We start from the raw sequence: 21401 nt of genomic DNA on the forward strand, positions 1-21401 counted from the left end.
CTTTATTTTGCCTTTATTCTGTTTTTTTTTTTTTCTTTTAGTTTTGTTTTTTTTAATCAAAAGTCTCCAGGTACCCCAAAAACAACTGGGCAATGTTCTGCAACAACAATAACAACAGTGCTCAGAAGAGGCAAAATGTCAATTAACAGGGTAAGAATGAAGCAATATAGAGGCAGCTTAAGACAAGAAAAACAGCCAAAGTTCTTAAATAAACTATGTGGACTATTCATTGTCACTCACAATAAAAAAATTTTTTTCCATTTTATGTGTCTGAAAGTATCGTCTGATGTATTCGTCAGTGCTGAGAGCTGTGAGTGTTTCGTTTGACAATGTGACTGTAAGATGTTTCAGAGGGTGAACTGAGGAACACACCAGGTACTTGTCTGGTGGGTGTATCGGTCAGTACATGTCTCGAAGGCCCAGGTTTCCACGGTGAGCAGAGGAGCCATGAGCCACAGTGAGGCTGTAACAGTAGAGTAAATCCGTCAGCCACTGCTCCCTGGTTGCAGCTCGGGAGTGCCTCTGAAACACACACACACACACACACACACACACACACACACACACACACACACACACACACACACACACACACACACACACACACACACACACACACACAAAGAAATCATGAGAGATTAACATAGACATGACATATTACGAAAGCCTTAAAATGCAGCTATCAGTTACGTGTTTTTGCTGTGTTTACCGTGAGCTGTTGTATGATCTCCTGCAGCAGAGCAGCATTGGCCAGCAGCTGGTTGTGGAGTGGCGCGTGCTGCAGCAGCATTGACAGGATCTGCCCGAGCTGTGGCAGCTCCTCCTCACTCAGATCTCCAACACGCAATAACTGCAGAACAATCCGCAGCAGGCGAGGAACGGTGCTCAATGCTAACACACAAGCACCCCAAATTGCCTCCCTGCAAGTGAGCGACAAAGATGTTTTAACCCAAATTATTGTAAATCTTTATGACTTTTATCACAATAGCACCTTGCTGCTATTAAGATCAATATTTTATATCAACAAGAGATATTTTCCAAACACATCAGCAAACAGTTGCAGCCATTCAACACACACCTTTTATGGTTGGTTTCGGCAGGTGCTTCCTGCTGCAGGGTGATGAGCAGAGCCAGCAGGCTGAGGCAGGACTGAGACAAGAAGCGCAGCACAGGTTCAATGGGCAGGACGGACAGGTCCAATAATCTGGACACCGCTCTCAGCAGGCCGGCCGCCATACTGTCAGGAACCACTCCTAACTTGGTCTGAGACACACACATACATACACACACACACACACACACACAGCATATTCAGGATGCTTGTTTTTTTCCACTGAGGGCAGAAAAGCAGTTGAAGGAATAAAGCATAGGAAATGGCACTAAATGAGTACCAATCAATGAAAACAGTTTCTCACCAGATATTTGCAAATGCCATTTTGCAAGATGTCAAAGCACTGAGACTTGGAACCCAGAGTTTCCAGACAGTGGCACACCTCCTGTGAATGAAACAGGCACATTATTTAACCAAAAATAGCTTTTTCCCTTACTGAGATGTTAAATAAAATATTATAGATTCCCTGTGTTTAGGAATCCTTAACTGCTATACTGCTTTCAAATAAAAAGGTGAAATTTTTATCTTAGCAATGCAACATGACAACTGGTAAATAAGATCGGTTTCCTTGTCTGATTTTTTCTTTTTTCTTTCTTTTAACCCTTTGCGGTGGACTATAAAAGGTTTTTATGGGAGAATATTTGTATGCAAATACAGTTTAAAATATAGTTTAAATGGTATTCCGTTTTACTGTATACAACAGCATGTAAGCCCATAACTAAGTTTGGGTTTCTGTCACACTGCTGCGGATAATGTTTATATAACTGATACATTGTCCCAGACCCCGTTTCCCATTTCCAAGAGCGTTTTAAAGGAAAACAAAGCAGGCAGTGAAAAGAAACCGCCCAAATGATATTATGAAGAGACGATTAAGGAGCAAATTAAGGAAAAACTTCCGTCTAAAACCGCTTTAAGCTGCATTTATCAGAAAAACCACATTCCTGCTGTACATGAACAGAGCATTAGAGTATTTCTGCATTCCTGTCTGGATTAAGTTAGGGCTTCCCGGCTCATCATGCCTTTACCAATGACATGAGTCATTAACAACATCTTAAATTTTCTTTTCTTTTTTTTGCTGGGATGGAGACAAGATTGGTTTCAGGCCTAAGAGGCCACCACGCCACCAACTTTTTAAAAGTGAAAAATAAGGCTCAGCTTTTCCTCATTAACTTCAAATCCAAATCAAATTTCTCATTAGCTTTTATCAAATTGAGGTGTGTGCGTGCTGCAGTGCAGAACTGAGTGCGAGCCAGTGTGTGTCGGGACTGTGCACCTGTTGGCATTCTCCCCGTCATTAAAAACAATCCAACAGTCTCATTAGTTGAACCAGAGTTGACACAGTCCGTCCCTTAATGCCGCCACCCCCCTCGCCACCACATGTGCCCTCCCTCCTCCTTCCCGCCACTTGCCTGTGATTGACTCAGACAGGGAGATGAGAGAGGCAGGATCTGAGGCCTTAATTGAGGAGTTGAATTAGTGATTATAAGCCCCCCACTTGCTCACACACTCACACACACTTGCCCTAGGGCATAGTTACGTTAACGGTAATTTCTGTGCAGAAATGTCACACTCCCATCATGCCATGGGCTCTCATTAGCATTTGTGCATATCCGCTATGCCCGATAACCACGCATCTCCAACCTGCGCAACGCGATAAAGGTTCCCCTCTCAGCCGGAGTGCCACGATAAAGCTTCCACCCTCTGAGCTCTACATGAGAGACAGAGAGAGACCAGGGGGGACTGAAAGACCATGGCTGTGTCCAGAATATCAACACTTTTTAATTTTCAAAACAATGTCTTTTCTTCCTCTTCCTCACCTCCTAGTCTCCGTCCCTTCTAGACTCATTTTTAATGTTGTGTCCAAGTGTTGCTTAGTGGCTGCAGTTTGGTAAAAAAGTTACACTGTATGTGAGTTTGGCGTAATTGTAGGAAAGACTGTGCAGAGAACGCACCTCAACAATGTCCCAGTGGTGGGTGAACTGTTCCAGCGGGGTGGGGTAGAGACTGAGGGGTGAGAGAGGCGAGGAAGGCAGGGCACTCTCGTCGCCGGCCTCCTGCAGGGAGGCGAGCTTGTCAGACGAGAAGCCCGTCAGGGTGGAGAACAGGAAGCTGATGTAGTCCACGTCCTGCAGAGCCGCTTCCTGGCTCCCAACTGACCAGCCACTCAGAGATGACCTGGAGAACATAACCAGTGAACATATACGTTATACAATTATTGATGCAAAATGTGCGTTTAACACAAAGCTGAAAAGTCACATCTTTCTGATGGTTTTACAGCTTGTAATTCATGCAACTTTTGGACACACCACTTTATTTTTCAAATAATATACTTTTTCTTATATTTTCCTTATCACATTTCTTAGGATAAATCGTGATGCTGCGTTTTCTGAGAGCATAATATTGTGTGTAAAAGTGCGCAGAAACACAGTTGTGAAAAATTCTTCCTTGTCCTGAGGGGAGGATAGATCTGTAACAGTGGGAAATATGTGTGAATAACAGTGTGTATTGTGAAGCCCAGGAGGCACATGGAGACAGTCTTCTCAATACTCCATGACGACGCTGCATTCCACCCTCCTAAAGAGCTCTTTGTATCATACCCATTACACACACATCCAATCCACTATGAACTCAGCACTCCCTCCACTAAAATTACATATATAACACTGCCCCACTGACACAGGCAAAAGGTCAGACACACAACTGCACGTAACCACACACACACTATAACAGTAGAAAGGTAGTCTGGGGTTGACTAATAGAACAAAAAAAACGCTTTTATTGTCACCTCTAAGTTGAATATCAAATATAAAAGACATCCACACCAGCACCTGTCAACAGACAGGGAAGAAGCCAGATAAAATGTCAGGGATTCCTCTGTGACAGCGCAACACTGCCATCTGATGGTAGCTGTCTGGAGTGCTTTCTGTGTGTCCAACATCATTGCCTGACAGGTTTAACTTTGTGATTCCAAAAGTAGGGGCCTTCATCTGCTGTTTAACAGGAATGTCTTCTTACACACATGCCAATAAATTGAGTTCATGTGCTCTCTTTAGGTCTATTGGGGGTTTCCAAGCTCACCTAAGATGTACAATACGAATCAGAGAGGCAGCAAGTCCAGCAGAGATTCGTCCAGCAGTGCAGCAGCAGCTCAGGTTGGCCAGAAGAGACTGGGACATCTTGGGTAGGAAGTAGAGTAGCTGTACCATTCGCTGCTGGGACTCTGCTGGTAACAGCACCACAACTCCTTCCTGTGGATCTTCACACAGACACACACAAACACAGATGCATTCTTCAGATGTTATTACACATAGGCAGCACATGCACTACAGCCTCTGGGGAAATAACATAAAGCTCTATCAAGAAAATTACAGTGATACCACGAAAACCAGACAATGTTGGACTAGTAAAAAAGAGAAAGACAGACAGACATGGCAACTACAGTGAGGGCTCAGATAATGTGCGTGTGTGTGGTGTTCTGTCTGTCTCTGACGCACATGCTGATGTCAGAAGCCCTCAGACAAAAGGAGTCTTGTGATGGTGAATTGCTGGCTCTGCGGCAGTTTCTATCAGAACACTGACATCCCCCCCTCCTCTCTCCTCCCTCCTCTCCTGGCCCCCTCTGTCACACACCAGCCTGACTATCTGACCATCCTGTGAGCAGTGGATATGGACAGGCTTCCAGCACTTTCTTATTACTGCTTTCCACTTCTGGTTGCAGTTAAATTTCGCAATGTTGTCTGGGCTGTGAAACATGGAGTTATATCGCCTCCTAGGGAAACTAGAGTGTACCTTGTGTTAAAGATTTTTCCCTTTCGTAATCAGGCCATATTGTATCTGCATTCATGAAAATGATTGTGTGCCTTTCAAAAATTTGAATACATTTATTTTTATTTCATTCAATGCTGGAGATAGTGAACACCTAAGTAGAAAGCTTGCTCTTACTGTATCTTCATTGAATTAAATGTTCCAAAATTAGAAGCTGGAACTGAGCAGTAATTGCGTTTGATGAGCCAGAAAAAAAGCAAGTAAACACTAAACACAGAGCAGAAAATCACTGCAGCACTGCTCTCTGTGGGTTGAAATTTGTTAACACGCTCCACCTCTGACTATAGCAATAATCAGGGTTGGCAAATCAGGTATTTACCAGCTGAAACGTGATGGACCACTGCTGACTGAGGTGTGGTCAGAGGCAAGACAGGTTTCAAACTACAGAGATATGTGCAATGGCAGTTCTCTGTCCTGTCTGAATTGGTAGTAATTTGATTTTCAAGGATGGCTGTGACACAGATATGATGATGTCGAGGTGATGTCGCATCAACAGATGTTGTTGCCCAAACCTCTATGATTGATTTCTTTGTCCCTCTGTCTAATTGAGTGTGCATACCATAGAGCCTGCAGGCTTGTGTCTGCAGACTGTTGAGCAGATCCTTGTTTCCCCGAGAAGCAGCAGCCTGGATGGACAGGATAAGTCGCGCAGAGAGCGCAGGGTTACGGTGGCCAAGCTGGGACAACTGCACGGGAAGAGAAGCCAACCACCGACACAGCACCTTACTCCTTCAGGGAGACAGAGGGAGGGATGATATACAGAAGTGTTGCAGATAAATGAGCTTGAGTAAGACGTCATTTCATGTTGACAGTACAACACATAGTCATCATAAATCCTTCCTGCTCTTGGCTGAATGAACAACAACAAGCTCTCTGAACAGTCATTGTTCTGTACTTAGAATTTTTCAACAGGAAAAAGCATGGTGGGTGTTCTGAAAATGTCAAATTTATCACAAACAACCCACCCAAATTAGTTTCTAGATGAATTCTATGTGATGAACGAGAAGTGCAGCTGCAGAATCATGCTGTATTTTATATCACAAATGGCTAGTATTAACAACTGTGAACAAGGTTAGTTTTGTTATCTTCTAAATATTCACTGATTCAGCTGGTACTAATTCTTTCTCAAATGATTCTTAAATCCTGTAGTGAAAACTGAGCTTGTGCCAAGTGGTCCGGCTGTGCTATTAAATTACTGTGCAAGGGTATTACGTTTTCTCCTACTTTTAGTACATACAAATCTCATTTAATATTCAAAATTATATAATATGAGGCTACTGTTATGATTATGGCTAGATCAGGGCAGCTGTGGCTCAGGAGGTAGAGCGGGTCGTCCACTAATTAGAAGGTCGGTGGTTCGATCCACCCCTGATGATCATTGCCCCTGATGGCTGTTCCATCAGTGTATGAGTGTGATGTATGAATGTGTGGGTGAATGGGTGAATGTGGCAAGCATTGTAAAGGGCTTTGAGTGGTCAGTAAGACTAGAAAAGTGCTATATAAGTGCAAGTCCATTTACCATTAACCATCATTTACATGTATACAAGAACTGTAAATCTTCAGTTTAAAGATTCCATGTGCTGAAAAACAGTGACTGAGGTTACCTGGCTATGTGTGTATGACCTTGCTCCTGCAGGTAGAGCTTGCTGTAGAAAGACAGCAGCAGAGATCGTGTCTGTAGAGTCAGGTGCTTCTGCTTATAGTAGATGTACACTGCTGCCAACAGGTCCTCTGTCACTGCTGCACAAATACATTCACACACATTGATTTAATATAAAAAATGACTGAACATTAAATATGTCTTCAAGTACAAGTACACTGTGCGTGCTTACTTTTGCTCCTCTGTGTGAGCACCATCTTCCACACAGTACCAAGCAGCATGTGGAGCTGCCTATAGCTCAGTTTCACTCCGCTGCTCAGAGTGTCTCGGACAAACGTCCTCAGTAGCGCCAGCCAGTCTCCATCTGCCTCTCGGATGAGTCCCTGCCTCTGGCTGAGGGACACCATGACCTGGCAAAGTGTGATGTTGAGTGCCAGAGGCTCCACAGTCAAACCTGGAACAGCTGCAGTTTGTTTACTCCTAAAGAGAGGACAGTAACACGAGATAATCACAGCTAGTTTAGATCTTCATATACAGTAGTTAATGATCACTAATCAGGAATATCTTACCACAACTTTCTAATTATTTTTTACCACATCTCACATCATAAACATAACAATACATATATGTATCAACAGAAGGAGGATGAATGTCTGCTTTACATTAAAACTGATATTCCTTACCTTTTGAGATCCACCTTTCTTTTATGTTTGGGTATGTCCTGAGCACCATAGGGAAAGTTTTTCATGAAGTGCTGCTTAAAATCTCCCAGGTATTCTTTACGGAACCATGCATCCTACACAAACACAAGGCACACTTTTAGCAAACCTTTTCTTGTCCAAAAAACACTGTTTGATATTTGTGCATTCCTCATCTCACCAGTGAATCCTGGTGCTCCTGCTGTGGTGCCAGTTTTCTCAGCAGCTGCAGAATAGACAACACCTGGAACATTACTGACATAGCATCTGGGGTGAGCAGGTGAGCGCCCTCAGTAGTGTTCCAGGAACAGTCACTAGCGCTGGCCTCGACCCAAACTTCCAGCAGAAGAGGTACCAGTGTAGCTGCAAAGCTCTGAACAGCCTCAGCTGAGTCCAGACTCTCACCCACTGTAGCCCCAGGATCCACCTCAGGTCTACACAGTGAGATAATAAAAGAAAATTATAATTAGTTATTAGTTAATACTTATTTTCAGATAAATTCTGTTTGAGATTTTCATTTCGGGATGGTGACAGTAGTTTGTGGTATCGTACCTGAGCCTAAAAGTGGAACGTGGAGTTGGTTTGGCCCCAGAATGCTCATACACCTTAACTCCAACCTTACTGTAGGTGAGCTCTTCCCAGTTGAGAAACAGAGGTGAAAGCCGTCCCTCTCCACTGGAACCAAACACTCCCTCAGTTGCGACAGACATGTCACCTTCCTCAACTGGTCTTTCCTCAACTACTGCCTGAAGAAAGCGCCCAAGCCTGAAACAAGTGGAACAAACCACAAGGTTGGCAGCCACAATTATGATTTTAGATTTTTTTTTTTTGAATCCATGTGCATCTGGCTTCCGTACCTGAGGAGCACAGATAGCCGCCACTGCTGGCTAGTCACAGCCCTGTTAAGACTGACTGACAATGCCCAGGTCCGCCCCTTGGCATCCTGGGACTTCTTGGCTCCTCCACTGCTTTGTCTGTGAGAGATCAACTCTAGGAAGTTAGTGAGGAGTACTGCAGGCCGCGCTGCTAGCAGAGCAGGGTAGTGTTCCAGCAACACATCAAGGTCCTTCATTGCATCCTCCTGGATGCCTGTCTCAATGTGGGTCATGGCACAAGACAGGTGGGCACTGAGGAGAGGGAAAAATGGGGCCACTCGTTCTGCAGGCACAGACTGTGCGATGAACCTGGAAGCAATTTTAGACAAAGTGTTATATGAGATAATAAACAAAAGCTGAGTGTTATTACCAGCTGCGACAGCATTTGGCTGGTATTGTTTTCATCTTGTGTGTCTCAGTGTGTGCATCATCATGGCATAATGTGATCCTGGAGACACCTACTGTGGCAGGAACTACCCCAGAAGCAATTTTAAGTACTTCGTTGTTTTTAAATTGGTGTTTATAATATATGTGTGTCTGTCTGTGTGCATCTATCTGCGATTGCGTCACAATCAAAATAGATGCAGTCAGGAAAATTCAGAGGTGAGATGTGTTCTAATGTTTGTTGTATTCCTGCATCACTGTTGTTTCTCTAACCTGAGCACACGTGTAGCTGCCACACGAACGTTGCCATCCTTGTCTGTGAAAACAGCTGCAACTTCAGAGAGCAGCCGCGAGAGATGCTGCTCTAACAGAGATGGATTAAGGGACAGCAACTCTTTCAAACCCAACAAGGCACTATGTTTCACATTGGCATTGTAATGGTGGAGCTGAGACAGGAGGTCCTGGTGAAGTGCAGGGAAAGGGAAAGAAAGAACAGAAATTGTAGAGTTAAAAAAGAAACAACTTTCAGAGAGGTATGTTTGTAGGACAAAGTGAAACACAGAGAGGAAAGAGATAAGAGGCTCACATTGATTCCAAGCTGTCTGTGTGTGGTTGGGCCACTTGTGTCTCTCTTCAGCTGTTCAGATAGATGGATTCCCTTTGAGCGGAAATTAGTGTTGGTGGCATTATCAGCTTTGGGCTTCTTCTTCCCCACCTTTAACTTGACCTTCTGAAAATCATCCTGTCTCTTCTTCTTCTTGGCCTTCATCTCTGCTGTCTACACTGCAGTCTGTTTTACCAGACACGAAGGTGAGATAATGACAGAAGAGAGTTTTCATCTCAGTTAAAAACATACTGACCGCTGCCATAGGTTTGGACAGTAGTGCTGGGCTGCTGAAGCATTAAAACATACATTTCGCATGACAAACTAAACACACTGCTATATTTTTGTTCTGAATAGTCATATAAGGGAAGCTAGTTAGCTAGCTTGTAGCTAACTATCTCGTACATTAGTTCAGCATCATGGATGAAAGCTCTTTTACTTACCACAATAAAAAGCCCTGGCATCAAATAATCAGCGGTGTCTAGAGCTAGAGAATAGCCACCCTGCTAATAATTACCAATAAATATTAAAAGAAAATATTCTGTATACAATCTCGTGTTGGTGCAGTGGGTCCTCTAACAGTGTGTGTACATGTTTCCAAAGCCGAGATCTCGTCGCTCGGGTGTGCAGAGCACAACGGCGGCGGGGATGTAAAACCTTTATGACTTGAGCTCCATAGAAGCCAAAAAAACTAAAACTAAAAAAAAAAAAACGCCAACTTGAAACCAAACCGAATGAAATATAAAGGTTCCCCCCAGGTGTCCTGGGAAATATCAACAACTTGGCCAGTTTAGTTTAGCAAAGTGTTGTGAACTCTGGCGTATAAAACGAACGCACCTTATAGTTGTCCGCACAAGTGCCTTAAAAATAGCATCATTATAATTTCTTTCTAAAGCCAGACAGTACACCGTTTAATGTAACTAATTTTGGTTCCGTTTTATACAGGGAGTGTATTAAAAATAACGTTTAAATCAAACTTTTTTATTTTTTTATTTTACTTGTTTGAAAAGCGAAGAACTAGTCGGCGTTTTCTAAACTGGCGAAAGCGTCGCTCTCCACACTCCCGAAGCTGCTTTCGGTATTGTGTTTGTACATCCTAGTTAACACATCCTCCCGACCTTGTGCTGCCAGGAGTTTACAGTTTTGATTAAAATATCCCGGGTAAGTTAGGTAATATTATCTTATTTTTTTTTACTAGTGGAGATACTCACGTTATTAGGTGTTTGGACTTGCTTCGACATTTCTGACAGGTAGCGTAGTGTCAAAAAAGTCGTCTAAAGTTAAGCTCGGCTGGGCCTGAGACGAAACGAAACGCATGTAAAACAAACTGCTAACCCACTAATGACAGCGTGTTAGCGTGTTTGTGTCTTCAAGTAGAATGACTGGTGTGTGAACTGTGTTTTTATTGTTGCACCGTCTTTGTCCCATAGAGGTGAAACTGAGGAGATGGAGGCTCAGGCTTCGGCGAACCAGCCTCCACCAAAGAATGGGCCGCAGCAGACCCAACGGAGGAATCCCAGGGTAAATCTCACAGCGAGGCTGTACCAACACTGTATTAGACCACGCACTCTTAAAACATCACGAGTAATACATTAAAATCATATCACTTGTATTCCCTCACACGTGTGATGCTGGCCGCTCAAGAAGGAAACCTGTGATTTCTTTCCCATCTTTTCTTGTTATTTATATTGTTCACTGGCTGATGTGATGCCTGATGTGGAGCCAGGTGGCAGCAGTCCTTGGCAGGTGGACTTTGATGCCAGCCTTTGTGCTCTCAGGCTTGGTTGTATTTGCACTTTGGCTTTTGAAGGCCCAACTCAGTGGTCTGGGCCTTTCAATTGCAGCCTGTTAGCGCTGTTGTGGTTTAAAGGTATTTCTTGGCACCAACTCTTTGGCTGCAAGCATTTCTTTGTTGTTCTGAAACTGTATCACCACTCTTTAAACTTGACATTGAGCTTTATGTTTGATGTGGACTTGGTTCTCTGAACCAATATCTAACAGCATACTACTCAGTTTTTATTTCTGAGTTTTGTCATGCTCAAAACCAAAAAGACCTTATGTTTAGCAGGTCTCCTTGTTTGTATTAAAAGCAGTTACTTGCATTGTTGGATAATATGTAAATTGGCTGCGAAATAGTATCACTGCAGTGATTGATACACACCAATGAAATTCGAGGTAAAATACACAAGGGACTCTTAATTTCAGTTCAGATAATTTACATGTATGAGCTACATGCACCATTTGAATTCCCCTTGTGATTAGCAACTTGTTTCTGTCTACTGTCTCCACTCGTCTACTGCAAGAAAGGGTATGTTTGGGAGCGTATGGTCTTGTTCGACAGGTGCCCCCAGCCCAAGTAGTTGCCACGTCAAAATCTCCATATTTTTATACAGCTTATGATTCAAAGTGACATCATCCTCCTCTTTGTTCTTCCCAAAAAGGAGGATGAATGTTTTCTAAATAACAATATTATCTCATCGTTTGTGTTTGCTGATTTCATCTGTCAAACTTAGATTCAGGGCTCCCAAACACACCACACTGTGTCTAAGGCCACAGCACACAGTGGTAGACTTGGTGAAACGTTTCAGCTTCATTTTCTTGGGAGAATTACTGAGGTCTTGATCTCAGTTTTCTTAATTGTGACCACTGTAGATATGTTTGCACATTGAACTGTGTGTTTTCTCCTTCATTCAGTGTATCAACTATTTAGCTTTCTTCCCTATTAAACAAGTAATTAAGTGTTGCTGTTCTACATTCTCATTTTATGAGAATTTAGACCAATCCAGACTACAACTTTTAAAAACCTATTATACACTTTTGTCTGTGACTGCCACTGCTTGATGCAGGGGTCATGGAGAATAAGGAAAATGATGGCTGTATGGCATTTATAGTGTGGCGGACATGGACGAGGAGTTCAGTCCTCTGCGCAGTGTCATCCTATCACTAATGCCTGTATGTGTCTCTCTCCTTCATGTGGGTTTATTCCCTTCTTTGACAGAGAAAGCAGCCGCAGCATTCTGCTGATATAGGTAAGTCCTGCACACACAGTCCTCCTGCCAGTGCTGAGAGTTGAAGCTTGAGATCTTGATTTCCCTGCTTCATGTCATGGGCGGTGGCATGTTCACCACTCTTAGAGACTCAAACTCTCAGAGATGGGGATGTTGTGGTGCCATCCATGGTTATGGTCTTTGGAAATCAGTGTTTGCCACTGCAGAAATAATCTTGCAAAACATTTTCCACAAGTGTCCTATTGAGAAAATCAAAATTTCAACATTTAGGTGGTTTAAAAAACATACTGAACAATTTTAGAAATGTCAACCCATTCTCCTAAGGTGTTGCTACATTAAAGACCAGCACCATAAGCTCCATTAGTCCCTAGTGATTCACATGGTCTTAAAACTGCGGGACATATATTAATGCAACCATACATCTGCAATGGTTGCTGATGAAGTTTTAATGCACTTTTTGTGCAGTGATGGTTGTGTTAACACTATATTTTCTCCATAAAACATTTTTAACACTGCTGGATGCAGCATTCCTTTTTTTATTCAGTTGCCTGTGCTACACTGGCTTGGGTGATAATGTGTTGTATTACATTATTCCTTAATCTGAGTAAACCTTACCTGCTTACCAAAGTATTTTAAATTATGCAGGTTTTTTTTTTTTTTAACCATATGTTCGCAGCTGGACTGCGTCAGTGCAACACAGAAGTGATACTTCTGTGGCTGAGCACATGAGAAGCAATGCAGCAGAGGAGCTGGTGTGCTGCAGCCCATTTCGGGCCTAAATGGAGCGGGGGGTTAGCTGAGAACTGCTGCTCCCCTTCTTCCCCCTGCCTACAAAAGCACACATGAGGAGTTTGGGTTTGTAATGGTGGCTCAATTAATATAGACAGAGTAAAATATATTGGCCATCAGACACTGCTGGTAGTGTAAGAACACAACATACTTTCTATCTGCTTTGCAGAGACTATTCTGTTTACAGGTTTCTCCCCATAAATTTATAACAGAAGTGGCTCGCTGAACTAGTTTGTTGGAGATGAACCTTGTTGTCTCACTTGTTTCTCAGTTGTAGACCATCATTTAGGCTTGCTTTGTGTTGTGTTTTCCCAGTGTTCACGAAAGGGACATCTATCCAGACCGTGCCCTGTCTCAGCAAACAGTTGAAGGGGGTCACAGAGTGTGTCATTGGTAAGCAGAAGGGCTCTTTCCCTCACATCTACCTCCTTTCCTTCCTTCCTATATTGAAATGCATAATCAATAATCATCACGTCTACAGGTCTTCAGTATGTGTGGGAGTACCGCAGCCCCAGTAAATCTGTACCACCACATTACCAGTGCAAACTCTGTGCCGTGTACCGCATGCAGCATGATATGGTTGCTCATGTGAAAGGCTGGAAACACAGCTTCAGATACTTGGTGAGTATTGTTGGTTTCTTAGTTTGTGGCAAAGTTGTGATATTGCAAAATTATTTGTGATATTTAAATTTTTTGTCTACCTTGTACACAGAAAAAGGTCCACCCTGACAAGGTCACCTGTGAAGAGGAAGAAGCCATCAAAGACCCTGCTGTAAGGAAGACCATTAAAGACATTGCTGCTGAGGTGGAGAAATCAGAGGGGAGGGGACAAATCAAGGTGAGTGTCAGACTCTTCTGTCAAAAAACATTCTGATACTGACTAGACTTTCTCTGCTATAATGATCAGTGGACATGTAATTTTATGTCATGGCAGTGTGTTGGGATAGTCAGACCCAGAATAGCACTACATTTAAAAACAGAAGGGTTTTTTTGGCTTGGAGATGTTGCAAAATGGTAAAGGTGAGAAGATGAAATACAATCCAGGAGGTCCGTTTTAAAACTGAGAAGTTTAAGTGCAATGTCAATTAACTTTAAGCCTAAGCAAAAACATTAAACAAGCTTGATTTATACTTCTATGAGGCAGGAGTTCACAACTCCAATCAGCGCATTAATCTTTTTTTTTTTTTTGTTACATTGGGCATTTTTGCCTTTATTTGATAGTACAGTGAGAGGTAGTCAGGGAGAGATATTAAGGGGATGACATTCAGCAAATGGCTGAGGGTCGGATTCGAACCCATGGCTGCTGCGGACTAAATCCATGTGGTACGCGCTCTACCAGGTGAGCCACCGAGGCGCCCTGAGCATTAATCATTTCAGTTAATCAAGTCTGGCCTTCCTTAGGATTCAAAGTTAAAAAAAATGTATATTCAATACCAAAGAACATCCATTTTTATATTTGAGATGTGTATTTACATATTTTGTACATCATGATTGCAGATTTGATATTTTTGTCACTGTTGTTTTTAGGTTATCCTGAAGGAGCCCTGTGAAGTACCTGCTTTCAAAGGACTCCGTGAGTTACTCTGCTATGACTTACTTTAGTAATAGCAGATTCTCTGTTGGTTGCTTTTTTGAGTTGTGTATGTGTCTGTGTCCTTTCCTCTCTCACAGGTTCTGCTACTCCCAAGGTTATGCCTCCACCACCTCCAGGGATGGGACTAAAGGGACCATCCTTTGGTAAGTATTTTTGAAATATTCTGGGTAATAGTGTGCATATATGCCCTTATTCTATTATGCCGCATGTGAATCTGAATCTAATGAACACGCCTCTCTTGCAGTTCCCAGGTTTTCTGACCCGAGGTTTCAAGGGGAGTTTCCTCCTCAGGTTGGTCCTCTCTCTGACTACCCAGTGGGAGAATATGGGGAGCCCGGTTTTGGAGGGTACTCGGCCAGGCAAGATTTCCCTGATCCTGGTATGGAACGGAGACCTTTCCCAGATGGTATGGGCCATCGCCCAGCTAGGAGTGGAGATGGGTTTGGACCAGTTGGTGGAAGAGATGGATATGGAAGGAGTGGACTGATGGAGGAGAACCCAGGTAGAGTGTATCCTGACCAGTACAGAGGCAGCCAAATGGGGAGTGGCTTAATGGACAGACCAATGGACAAGCCACTGGACAGGCCAGGCTTAATGGGAGCAGCTCCAGAAAGTAGCAACCTTCCTAATACACTGCTCACTTACCTGGTATGTGTCTTGTTTCTCACAATAGTTTCTTCCCCAACATGAGAAAAGTGTTAGTTATGATGTTAAATTACTGTTATTTATGGTCAAACTTACAGCAACTTCACAAAAATTTTTTTTTAGGATACTTTCCGGATAGAGAATGAGAATGACGCACAGCTGGTGCTGAAGGTGACTCAGAAACTAACAGATGTGCTAATGGAGTACAGACTGAGAAGTGTATCAGCGGTATGTAAGAAAACACCCGTGTTCTGAAATTTTTAATATTCTGTTTTAAATTCAAGATCAGTCATTAGATCTGATCTAGCCTACCATGTGTTTAGTTTCAATGTAACTGCAACTGTTATTAGAATATTTTCTACATAGTATCCATCACTTTGAGTCTGACAATTTCAGCACCTGCTATTTAATATCTGAAAACAATATGAGCAAAACCATATTTGCATGTGTCTAGATTTTTCCTCTAGGAACTTGTGTGCATGTGCATTGTCTCCTACAAAATTTTCTGTCTTAATTTCTTCCTCAGGGCTCTAGTCTGAACAGCTTATCAATGAGCTCTTCAAGTTTCTCCTCAACACCTTCCAGGTTGTCAAGCAGTAGTGACCGATACTCAAGTAGTCTCTCAGGTAAACAACCATCAAGTGTTCGCGTTCCTGTTGCTCATATTTTAAATAACTTTGAACTCAAAATGTGAGTAGAGCGTATTTCTTAACTATACCCTTTTTAATTTCTGGCATGTCTCTCTGTAGGTCCATCCAGGTACTCAGATGTGCCACCCAGGTATTATAAATGACAATCAGAAGATGACGTGACACCTCAGTCTTCTCAACTCTGTTCTGTGTGCATCAGTTATGACATCCAAGAGTTAAAAACTTTGGTTTTTATGCTTTTAGGCAGGTTTTTTTTTTTCTGTTGCTACCTAGTATCATTTTTGAAACGTTTTTTGACTTTAGAATATGGTATGATTTATAAGTTGTAAAGTTTTACACAAAATGTGCATGTTTTGAGCAGCTTTAACTGATCATTTCAGTGTATGACAATTATTCGTTTCCCAAGGTCCAGTTCTATTAAAAGTCGTGTATAAAATGCTGTGTGTTTTGAAACGTGAAATCCATTCAATCAAAAGACTATTTCTTTCAACATGTTCTTCAGTTCCTGTGCTGCATAGACAAGAATGGGGGATGCTTCAATAGGTTATGGACTTCCAGAAATGTTTGACGTTTGAAAACTCTCCTGCTGGAGGAAGTGTCAGTGGACTCCTGGGTGTGCGGCTGAGGTTAATTCCCTCCTGTCCTCTTCGATATCTGCTGCAGTTTCAACATGAGTCCTGTTCCAACACTGGATGCAGAGATACAGCCATATACAACTACATCAGTGGGATTTTGCCCTGAAGTGCTCTTGGGTTAATGAATGAGCCATACAACAGTGTTTTAAATATTTATTTAAAAAATGAACAGAATATTCACAGAGAGAATATGAAGTCATTAATGGTTATAACAGAACATAACATTTAGTAAGTCAGCAGGTTGATGCAGTTAAACATCTTGGACGGAAAACAAACTTTTTCCAAGATAAAATGAAGATCTCAAAATGACTCTTTGGCCACGGTGTCGGCATTGCAGAATTAATGTTCCATTTCTCCACCACTTCTTGCCAAGATGTCCTCCATCTGCTTCACATTTATGCGGGTAAGAAGTACTTCTGTCCCCAGGAAGTCCTGTCCATGGAGCCCATGAGCCAGAGCCGCATGCTTCTGTGACTTAAACTTAACCACAGCCTCACCAGTACTCCTGCCACCACTGTCACGGAGCAAGATGATATTATCCTCCTTCAGTTTGTATTTGTAGAAAAGATTTTTTATTTGACACTTCTGCACATTTCCAGGCATGTTTCTAACAAACAGGCACGCCTGAACAGCTGAGTCTGGGTTGATGCTTGGTTTCTCTTCTGATGTCCCAACTGTACCTGATTTGCTCTTTCCATTTGGTTTCTTCTTTGTGTCCATCTTCAGATGATGCTTAAGCCTAATGGGATGTGTTTTGGCCATCATGTCCCTCATCAGCTTCTTGGTAATTGATGATACCTTAATGGTGTCAGAGCCAACATGGCACCCACTGAGATTCATTGCATATTCATAGTCTTCAATGCAGTTAAAAATAAGAAAAGCTGTGTCTGTTCTGTTGCCTTCCTTGTCAAGCAAATGGAGTACATTTTTGTGTACGATGTTTGGACATCCACACAATTCTTTTATTTCAGTCTTGGTCATCTTTTTGGGTAGATTACTGACCATGACAATGTACTCCATACTTGGTGAAAAGGTAGTTGCTGAGTCATACTCTGGTCTTGGCTTCTTTGGTGATTTACATGGTAATTGGTTGACAGATCGCCTCTTCATCAGCAGTGCAGAAGCAGATTTTTGTTTGTGGTTTGCAGTTTCCCTAAGAGGGTTTTGGTAGGGTTTCACGCTCTCCTCATCACCAAGCGCACTTTCACATTCTTGCAGGGCACTGGTCCACATCTTCTCAGTTGCTCCACGTACCTCCACACAGCTGTTGCCCAGTGACTGTTGGTTGAAGTGAAGAGCATCATATGCATCCTGCGTGTTTGCAAACTTCACAAGGCAGCAATGGCGAAGACCCAACTTCACATTCACTATGGCTTCCTGTACCGTCAACTCTCTGAAAAAATGGCAGATGTCTTCTTTTGTAGCTGAGGCTGGCAGACCAAAGAGCCTGACATAGCCAGGCTCTGAGTTCAGAGTTAGCTCTGGTGTCCTCACTGCATCGGAAAATTCAACTGTGCTATCAGCCTTGGGGAAATCAACTCTTGGCCCTGCTTCGTTGTTTTCTCTTTGATGGGATGACTGGAGTCCTTGAAGGACAGTACAAATCCCAAGAAGAAAGGCAGTATTGGAATCAAGTGAGTTCACAGCTGAAATGTGCAGATTTGCAGAAGACTTCTTGGGATAAGGAGGCTGTGGCAAATTTGCAGTGCGGGGATCAACTGGCCGTGCAGTAGTAGGTGATGGATTTGCATTATTGTGATCATGAGGCAATGCATTCATAGATGGCAGATTTACATCTGGACTTGGCTGACGTCTCTTGGCAGTCAACTGGGTGGGGGAGGCTTTCTTCTTCTTTATCAGTGTCTTTAATTTGTGCTCCAGTTCTGCCATGCTGCTTATGTGTAAAGTCACCTTAGACCCTTTCAGGAAACTATCATTGTGCTGCATGGCAAGCCGAGCATCTCTTTCAGTGGTAAACGCAATAAAAGCTTCTCTGAGACTTCCCCCCACTATGTACACTCCACCATCAGGTATGTGAAAACTTTGAAAGAATTTCCTTATATCTTCTGTACCTGCTTTCACATCAAGGCCTTGCAATCGCAGGATTACTGTCATTTTGTCATATCAGGCCAGGTGGTTTCTGAAAATTGAGGAAAACATGAGGTCAAAAAATGCAATAACAGCAGGGTTACATTTAGAAGGAGGCTAAACAGGATATTCAGCCAGAAAAACGGCGTGCAGGAGGACTGAAAAGGAAAGAGGAAAAATAGAAAGAAAAGTTTTCTGTCTCCATAAAACACGTGCAAACACTCACCACAGCTGGCATCAAAGTATAAATGGTGTTTTTTTTTGTGCGAGCGGTGTTGTTGCTGTCGCACTGTCTCAAATTCGCTCTGATACATACAGAAAGTTTTGATCACATCTCGCTGCTCGCACTCTTCTTATTGTTCTCCGTCTTTATCTTCCCACGCTCAGAGTGCGCACTTTCCCTCCTTCTTTGTTCACTGGCTTTGGAATGTGATGGAGGTGCATTACCGCCCCCTAATGGACCGGAGTGTGAGCTACACTCAGGACATCTGTACGGTAACTCCTGTTCAATTCTTCTGGTTTTAACTGCATTTGATGTCGATCCCTTCAGTAATCAGCTCTGCACTAAAAACCTACACATGGAATCTACTGTATCCTATCTGTGACAGCAACGACATTCTGGTTTACATACATTTGTATTGAGCTGTCATTCGTCCAGTGTCTTATCTATTAAAAACCTTTATACCCAACCCCTCATGTTTTCAGTAACAGTTGAAAAAATGTTTTATCCCCCTCTACAAAAATGTGATTTACAACACAATAAACATAATGTAACCTTCAGATTAAACAAAAACATTATGAGAAAAAACAAAAAGTAAAGAAGAGAATCACCATAAAAAGCCAAAATTCTCCAGCCATCAAGAGCTAGATCCATGAGCTAGAAACTGACCACAATCCTCAGCCAAAAAAGGACTGTGGTTAAACAATTCAAAAAAAATGAGCAATCAATGGTGAATAGATTTTAAGCAGAGTAAAGGTTCTTCCTTAGCCCTCTTACCCAAACAGTATGCTGGTCTCACAGCTTCTTCATGTACCCCTGGTCACAGTCAGTGATCCACACACATTGATGGAAAAAGTCCAACTGGCTTTGTAACACTTCTAATACACCGCTTTTGGTCTCTTCCATTCCTCTGAACTCATTTTTATTTAAATATTTGCATTTTAAAATCTTACTTATTTACTTGATCTCATTAAAGTGCGCGGTTCTCTCTCCCTGGAGGACTATGCAAATATACTACCCTCCTTTGTCAGGAAGTGAGTCAGATATAGCTGCAAGGCCATGGCAGATGGTTTCCTGCCAAAAGTCCCCTCTGACACACATTCTGTGATGGCCTCAGATAACCCAAAATAAAATAAGCAGTTGTTTCATTACAAAGATGGAATTTTCTACAGTCTGCCCAGTTTAAAAATGCTCCTTTTCTAAAAAAAAGATTATTCACTTACCTCAAGAAAGATTATATATTCTGTTTAACTAACACTTTTGTAACTACGTGAATATGCCTTTGCAACTTTTGCCTTTGCTGCAAAAGGGTACTCTATTTATCTCTCCTCTCATCCTCCCAGTCATGTACTCAAATATCTTACTTGAAGTCATCTTTTTATCTACTTTACATATTACTCTGCTCCAAGATGCCCATCTGTCGTGTTGTGTATCTGCTTTCTATTGTCGTCATGACAAAGGGAGGCATAGTTTCTGGTCACAGGTGGAATTGTTGATAAATAGGGAGCACACAGCTATGTGGAAAGGTGTTCTCTGGTTGGATATGTAATGCTTTAGGTGCAGTGATATCTAATCATGAATTCCCTGGCATCGTTCCGCCATCTGCAGGGACTGTGTCATTTACCTCCTTTTTCACAGAAAACATTTTGACATGTCACAAGCACTGGTGCAAATAATAAAATCAATGATGGCTGAATTCCACTTAGCTCTTTCAGTTTCAGAGTCATGTTATTGTGCATGCTGTCTCAATGTCACACTGTTATGGGACACAAATATTGTTTTTAGTCATAGCTCCCTGTGCTTTTCCTGCTATGACAAGTCAAAATGTATGCTGAAAAAGGCATATTGCTCCTAGTATAAGCTCTGTTATGAGTTGATATCTGCCTCCCAACAAAGACTACTTAGGGTTTTAAAGCATTGAGCCATAGACCTACATGTTTGTATGTAAGTGCACAAGAATTTGCAAGCACTGGTATCCTTATGGGAATTAGCGCACTAGGCACTGCACATCCACACAGGTGTTTTCACTTACTGTGGCTAATTAGACTTCTGCTCAGGTTGACCATGGGGAGAGATATGCTGGAATTTATGTGAGGTCTGTGTTGAAGGAAACTGTGATATTCATGTGACCAACATATTACTATAGTTAGACAGAAGTGGTACGTTTAATTGTAAGTGTGCACAGAGTGGAGGAGAGAGATCATCCTGCCCTTTAGATTCTTATTAGCTTGAGGACAGCAAATTTGTTATCTTTCAAGGTTAGCCAGGGGGAATAGAAACAAGTACACTATTGTACCAGTGTGCAGGTGGAAACTTAGATAAGATTTTTTCATAGCAACCGCTATAATGGTGACTCAGCAATATTTTAGAATTAGACCAGTCAGGCAAAACTGTGTGCTAAATAATGTTGCATCTCTAGGGGGACCATGGAGTGAGAGAATTAAATTAACATGTTGGAGAAAAGATTCTGGTTCTGTAGACCCTTCCGATGTCAGATTTGTACTTTTACTCTTTGTTTGAAAATTAACTGTGATTCATTATAATATTTCCTGTCGTCCTGTGTCTTTCATTTGACAGGCCACAGACAAGGTCTAATCAGGAAAACTAAATAAAGACTAAAAAACGAAATGAAAGCACCTATGTGGGTGCCAGTATTATAGAATCAGACGTAGTAT

The 21401-nt window shown here is 42.3% G+C and overlaps 3 protein-coding genes across 6 annotated transcripts; 1 reads left to right on the forward strand and 2 right to left on the reverse strand.

The window, feature by feature from the left end:
• Positions 1-12: 12 nt before the first annotated feature.
• tex10 (testis expressed 10) lies at positions 13-9683 on the reverse strand. 2 transcript variants are annotated; one of them, XM_022765834.1, is made up of 16 exons: positions 9541-9683; positions 9080-9283; positions 8767-8954; positions 8092-8418; positions 7787-7999; positions 7416-7668; positions 7220-7332; positions 6769-7016; positions 6541-6676; positions 5496-5662; positions 4190-4367; positions 3064-3286; positions 1416-1496; positions 1079-1263; positions 710-920; positions 13-522 (listed from the first exon to the last, which is right to left on the reverse strand). In XM_022765834.1, the coding sequence occupies exons 2-16, from the start codon at positions 9260-9262 to the stop codon at positions 400-402; spliced, it is 2829 nt and encodes a 942-aa protein (XP_022621555.1). In that variant the 5' UTR covers positions 9263-9283; positions 9541-9683; the 3' UTR covers positions 13-399. The 2 variants fall into 2 exon arrangements, with proteins under 2 accessions (XP_022621555.1, XP_022621554.1); XM_022765833.1 differs by having other exon boundaries at positions 5496-5665.
• Positions 9684-10170: 487 nt separating this feature from the next.
• On the forward strand, positions 10171-16213 carry LOC111236926. 2 transcript variants are annotated; one of them, XM_022765845.1, is made up of 12 exons: positions 10171-10258; positions 10528-10618; positions 12096-12126; positions 13210-13287; positions 13376-13515; positions 13607-13732; positions 14422-14467; positions 14566-14631; positions 14733-15136; positions 15257-15361; positions 15660-15759; positions 15883-16213. In XM_022765845.1, exons 2-12 carry the CDS (start codon positions 10544-10546, stop codon positions 15924-15926), a joined length of 1215 nt encoding a protein of 404 aa, XP_022621566.1. In that variant the 5' UTR covers positions 10171-10258; positions 10528-10543; the 3' UTR covers positions 15927-16213. The 2 variants fall into 2 exon arrangements, with proteins under 2 accessions (XP_022621566.1, XP_022621567.1); XM_022765846.1 differs by having other exon boundaries at positions 10196-10267.
• Positions 16214-16564: 351 nt separating this feature from the next.
• Positions 16565-19714, reverse strand: LOC111236925 (RNA-binding protein 12B-like). 2 transcript variants are annotated; one of them, XM_022765844.1, is made up of 2 exons: positions 19504-19714; positions 16565-18558 (listed from the first exon to the last, which is right to left on the reverse strand). In XM_022765844.1, exon 2 carries the CDS (start codon positions 18531-18533, stop codon positions 16758-16760), a length of 1776 nt encoding a protein of 591 aa, XP_022621565.1. In that variant the 5' UTR covers positions 18534-18558; positions 19504-19714; the 3' UTR covers positions 16565-16757. The 2 variants fall into 2 exon arrangements, with proteins under 2 accessions (XP_022621565.1, XP_022621564.1); XM_022765843.1 differs by lacking the exon at positions 19504-19714 and adding an exon at positions 18733-18907.
• Between the last annotated feature and the right edge of the window lie 1687 nt (positions 19715-21401).

This window comes from Seriola dumerili, unplaced genomic scaffold (genome assembly GCF_002260705.1).
Source record: "Seriola dumerili isolate Sdu_G_001 unplaced genomic scaffold, Sdu_1.0 BDQW01000758.1, whole genome shotgun sequence".
NCBI classification, from domain to species: Eukaryota; Metazoa; Chordata; class Actinopteri; order Carangiformes; family Carangidae; genus Seriola; species Seriola dumerili.

Excerpts from the sequence above, each read along its gene's own strand:
- tex10 (XM_022765833.1), bottom strand. The coding sequence starts at position 9,262 with ATGAAGGCCAAGAAGAAGAAGAGACAGGATGATTTTCAGAAGGTCAAG. Across the intron at positions 3,287-4,189 it reads ATTCGTATTGTACATCTTAG|GTCATCTCTGAGTGGCTGGT; the intron begins GTGAGCTTGGAA and ends TATGTTCTCCAG. Across the intron at positions 523-709 it reads AGATCATACAACAGCTCACG|AGGCACTCCCGAGCTGCAAC; the intron begins GTAAACACAGCA and ends TGTGTGTTTCAG.
- LOC111236926 (XM_022765845.1), top strand. The coding sequence starts at position 10,544 with ATGGAGGCTCAGGCTTCGGCGAACCAGCCTCCACCAAAGAATGGGCCG. Across the intron at positions 10,619-12,095 it reads CCCAACGGAGGAATCCCAGG|AGAAAGCAGCCGCAGCATTC; the intron begins GTAAATCTCACA and ends CTTCTTTGACAG. Across the intron at positions 13,733-14,421 it reads AGGGGAGGGGACAAATCAAG|GTTATCCTGAAGGAGCCCTG; the intron begins GTGAGTGTCAGA and ends TGTTGTTTTTAG.
- LOC111236925 (XM_022765844.1), bottom strand. The coding sequence starts at position 18,533 with ATGACAGTAATCCTGCGATTGCAAGGCCTTGATGTGAAAGCAGGTACA.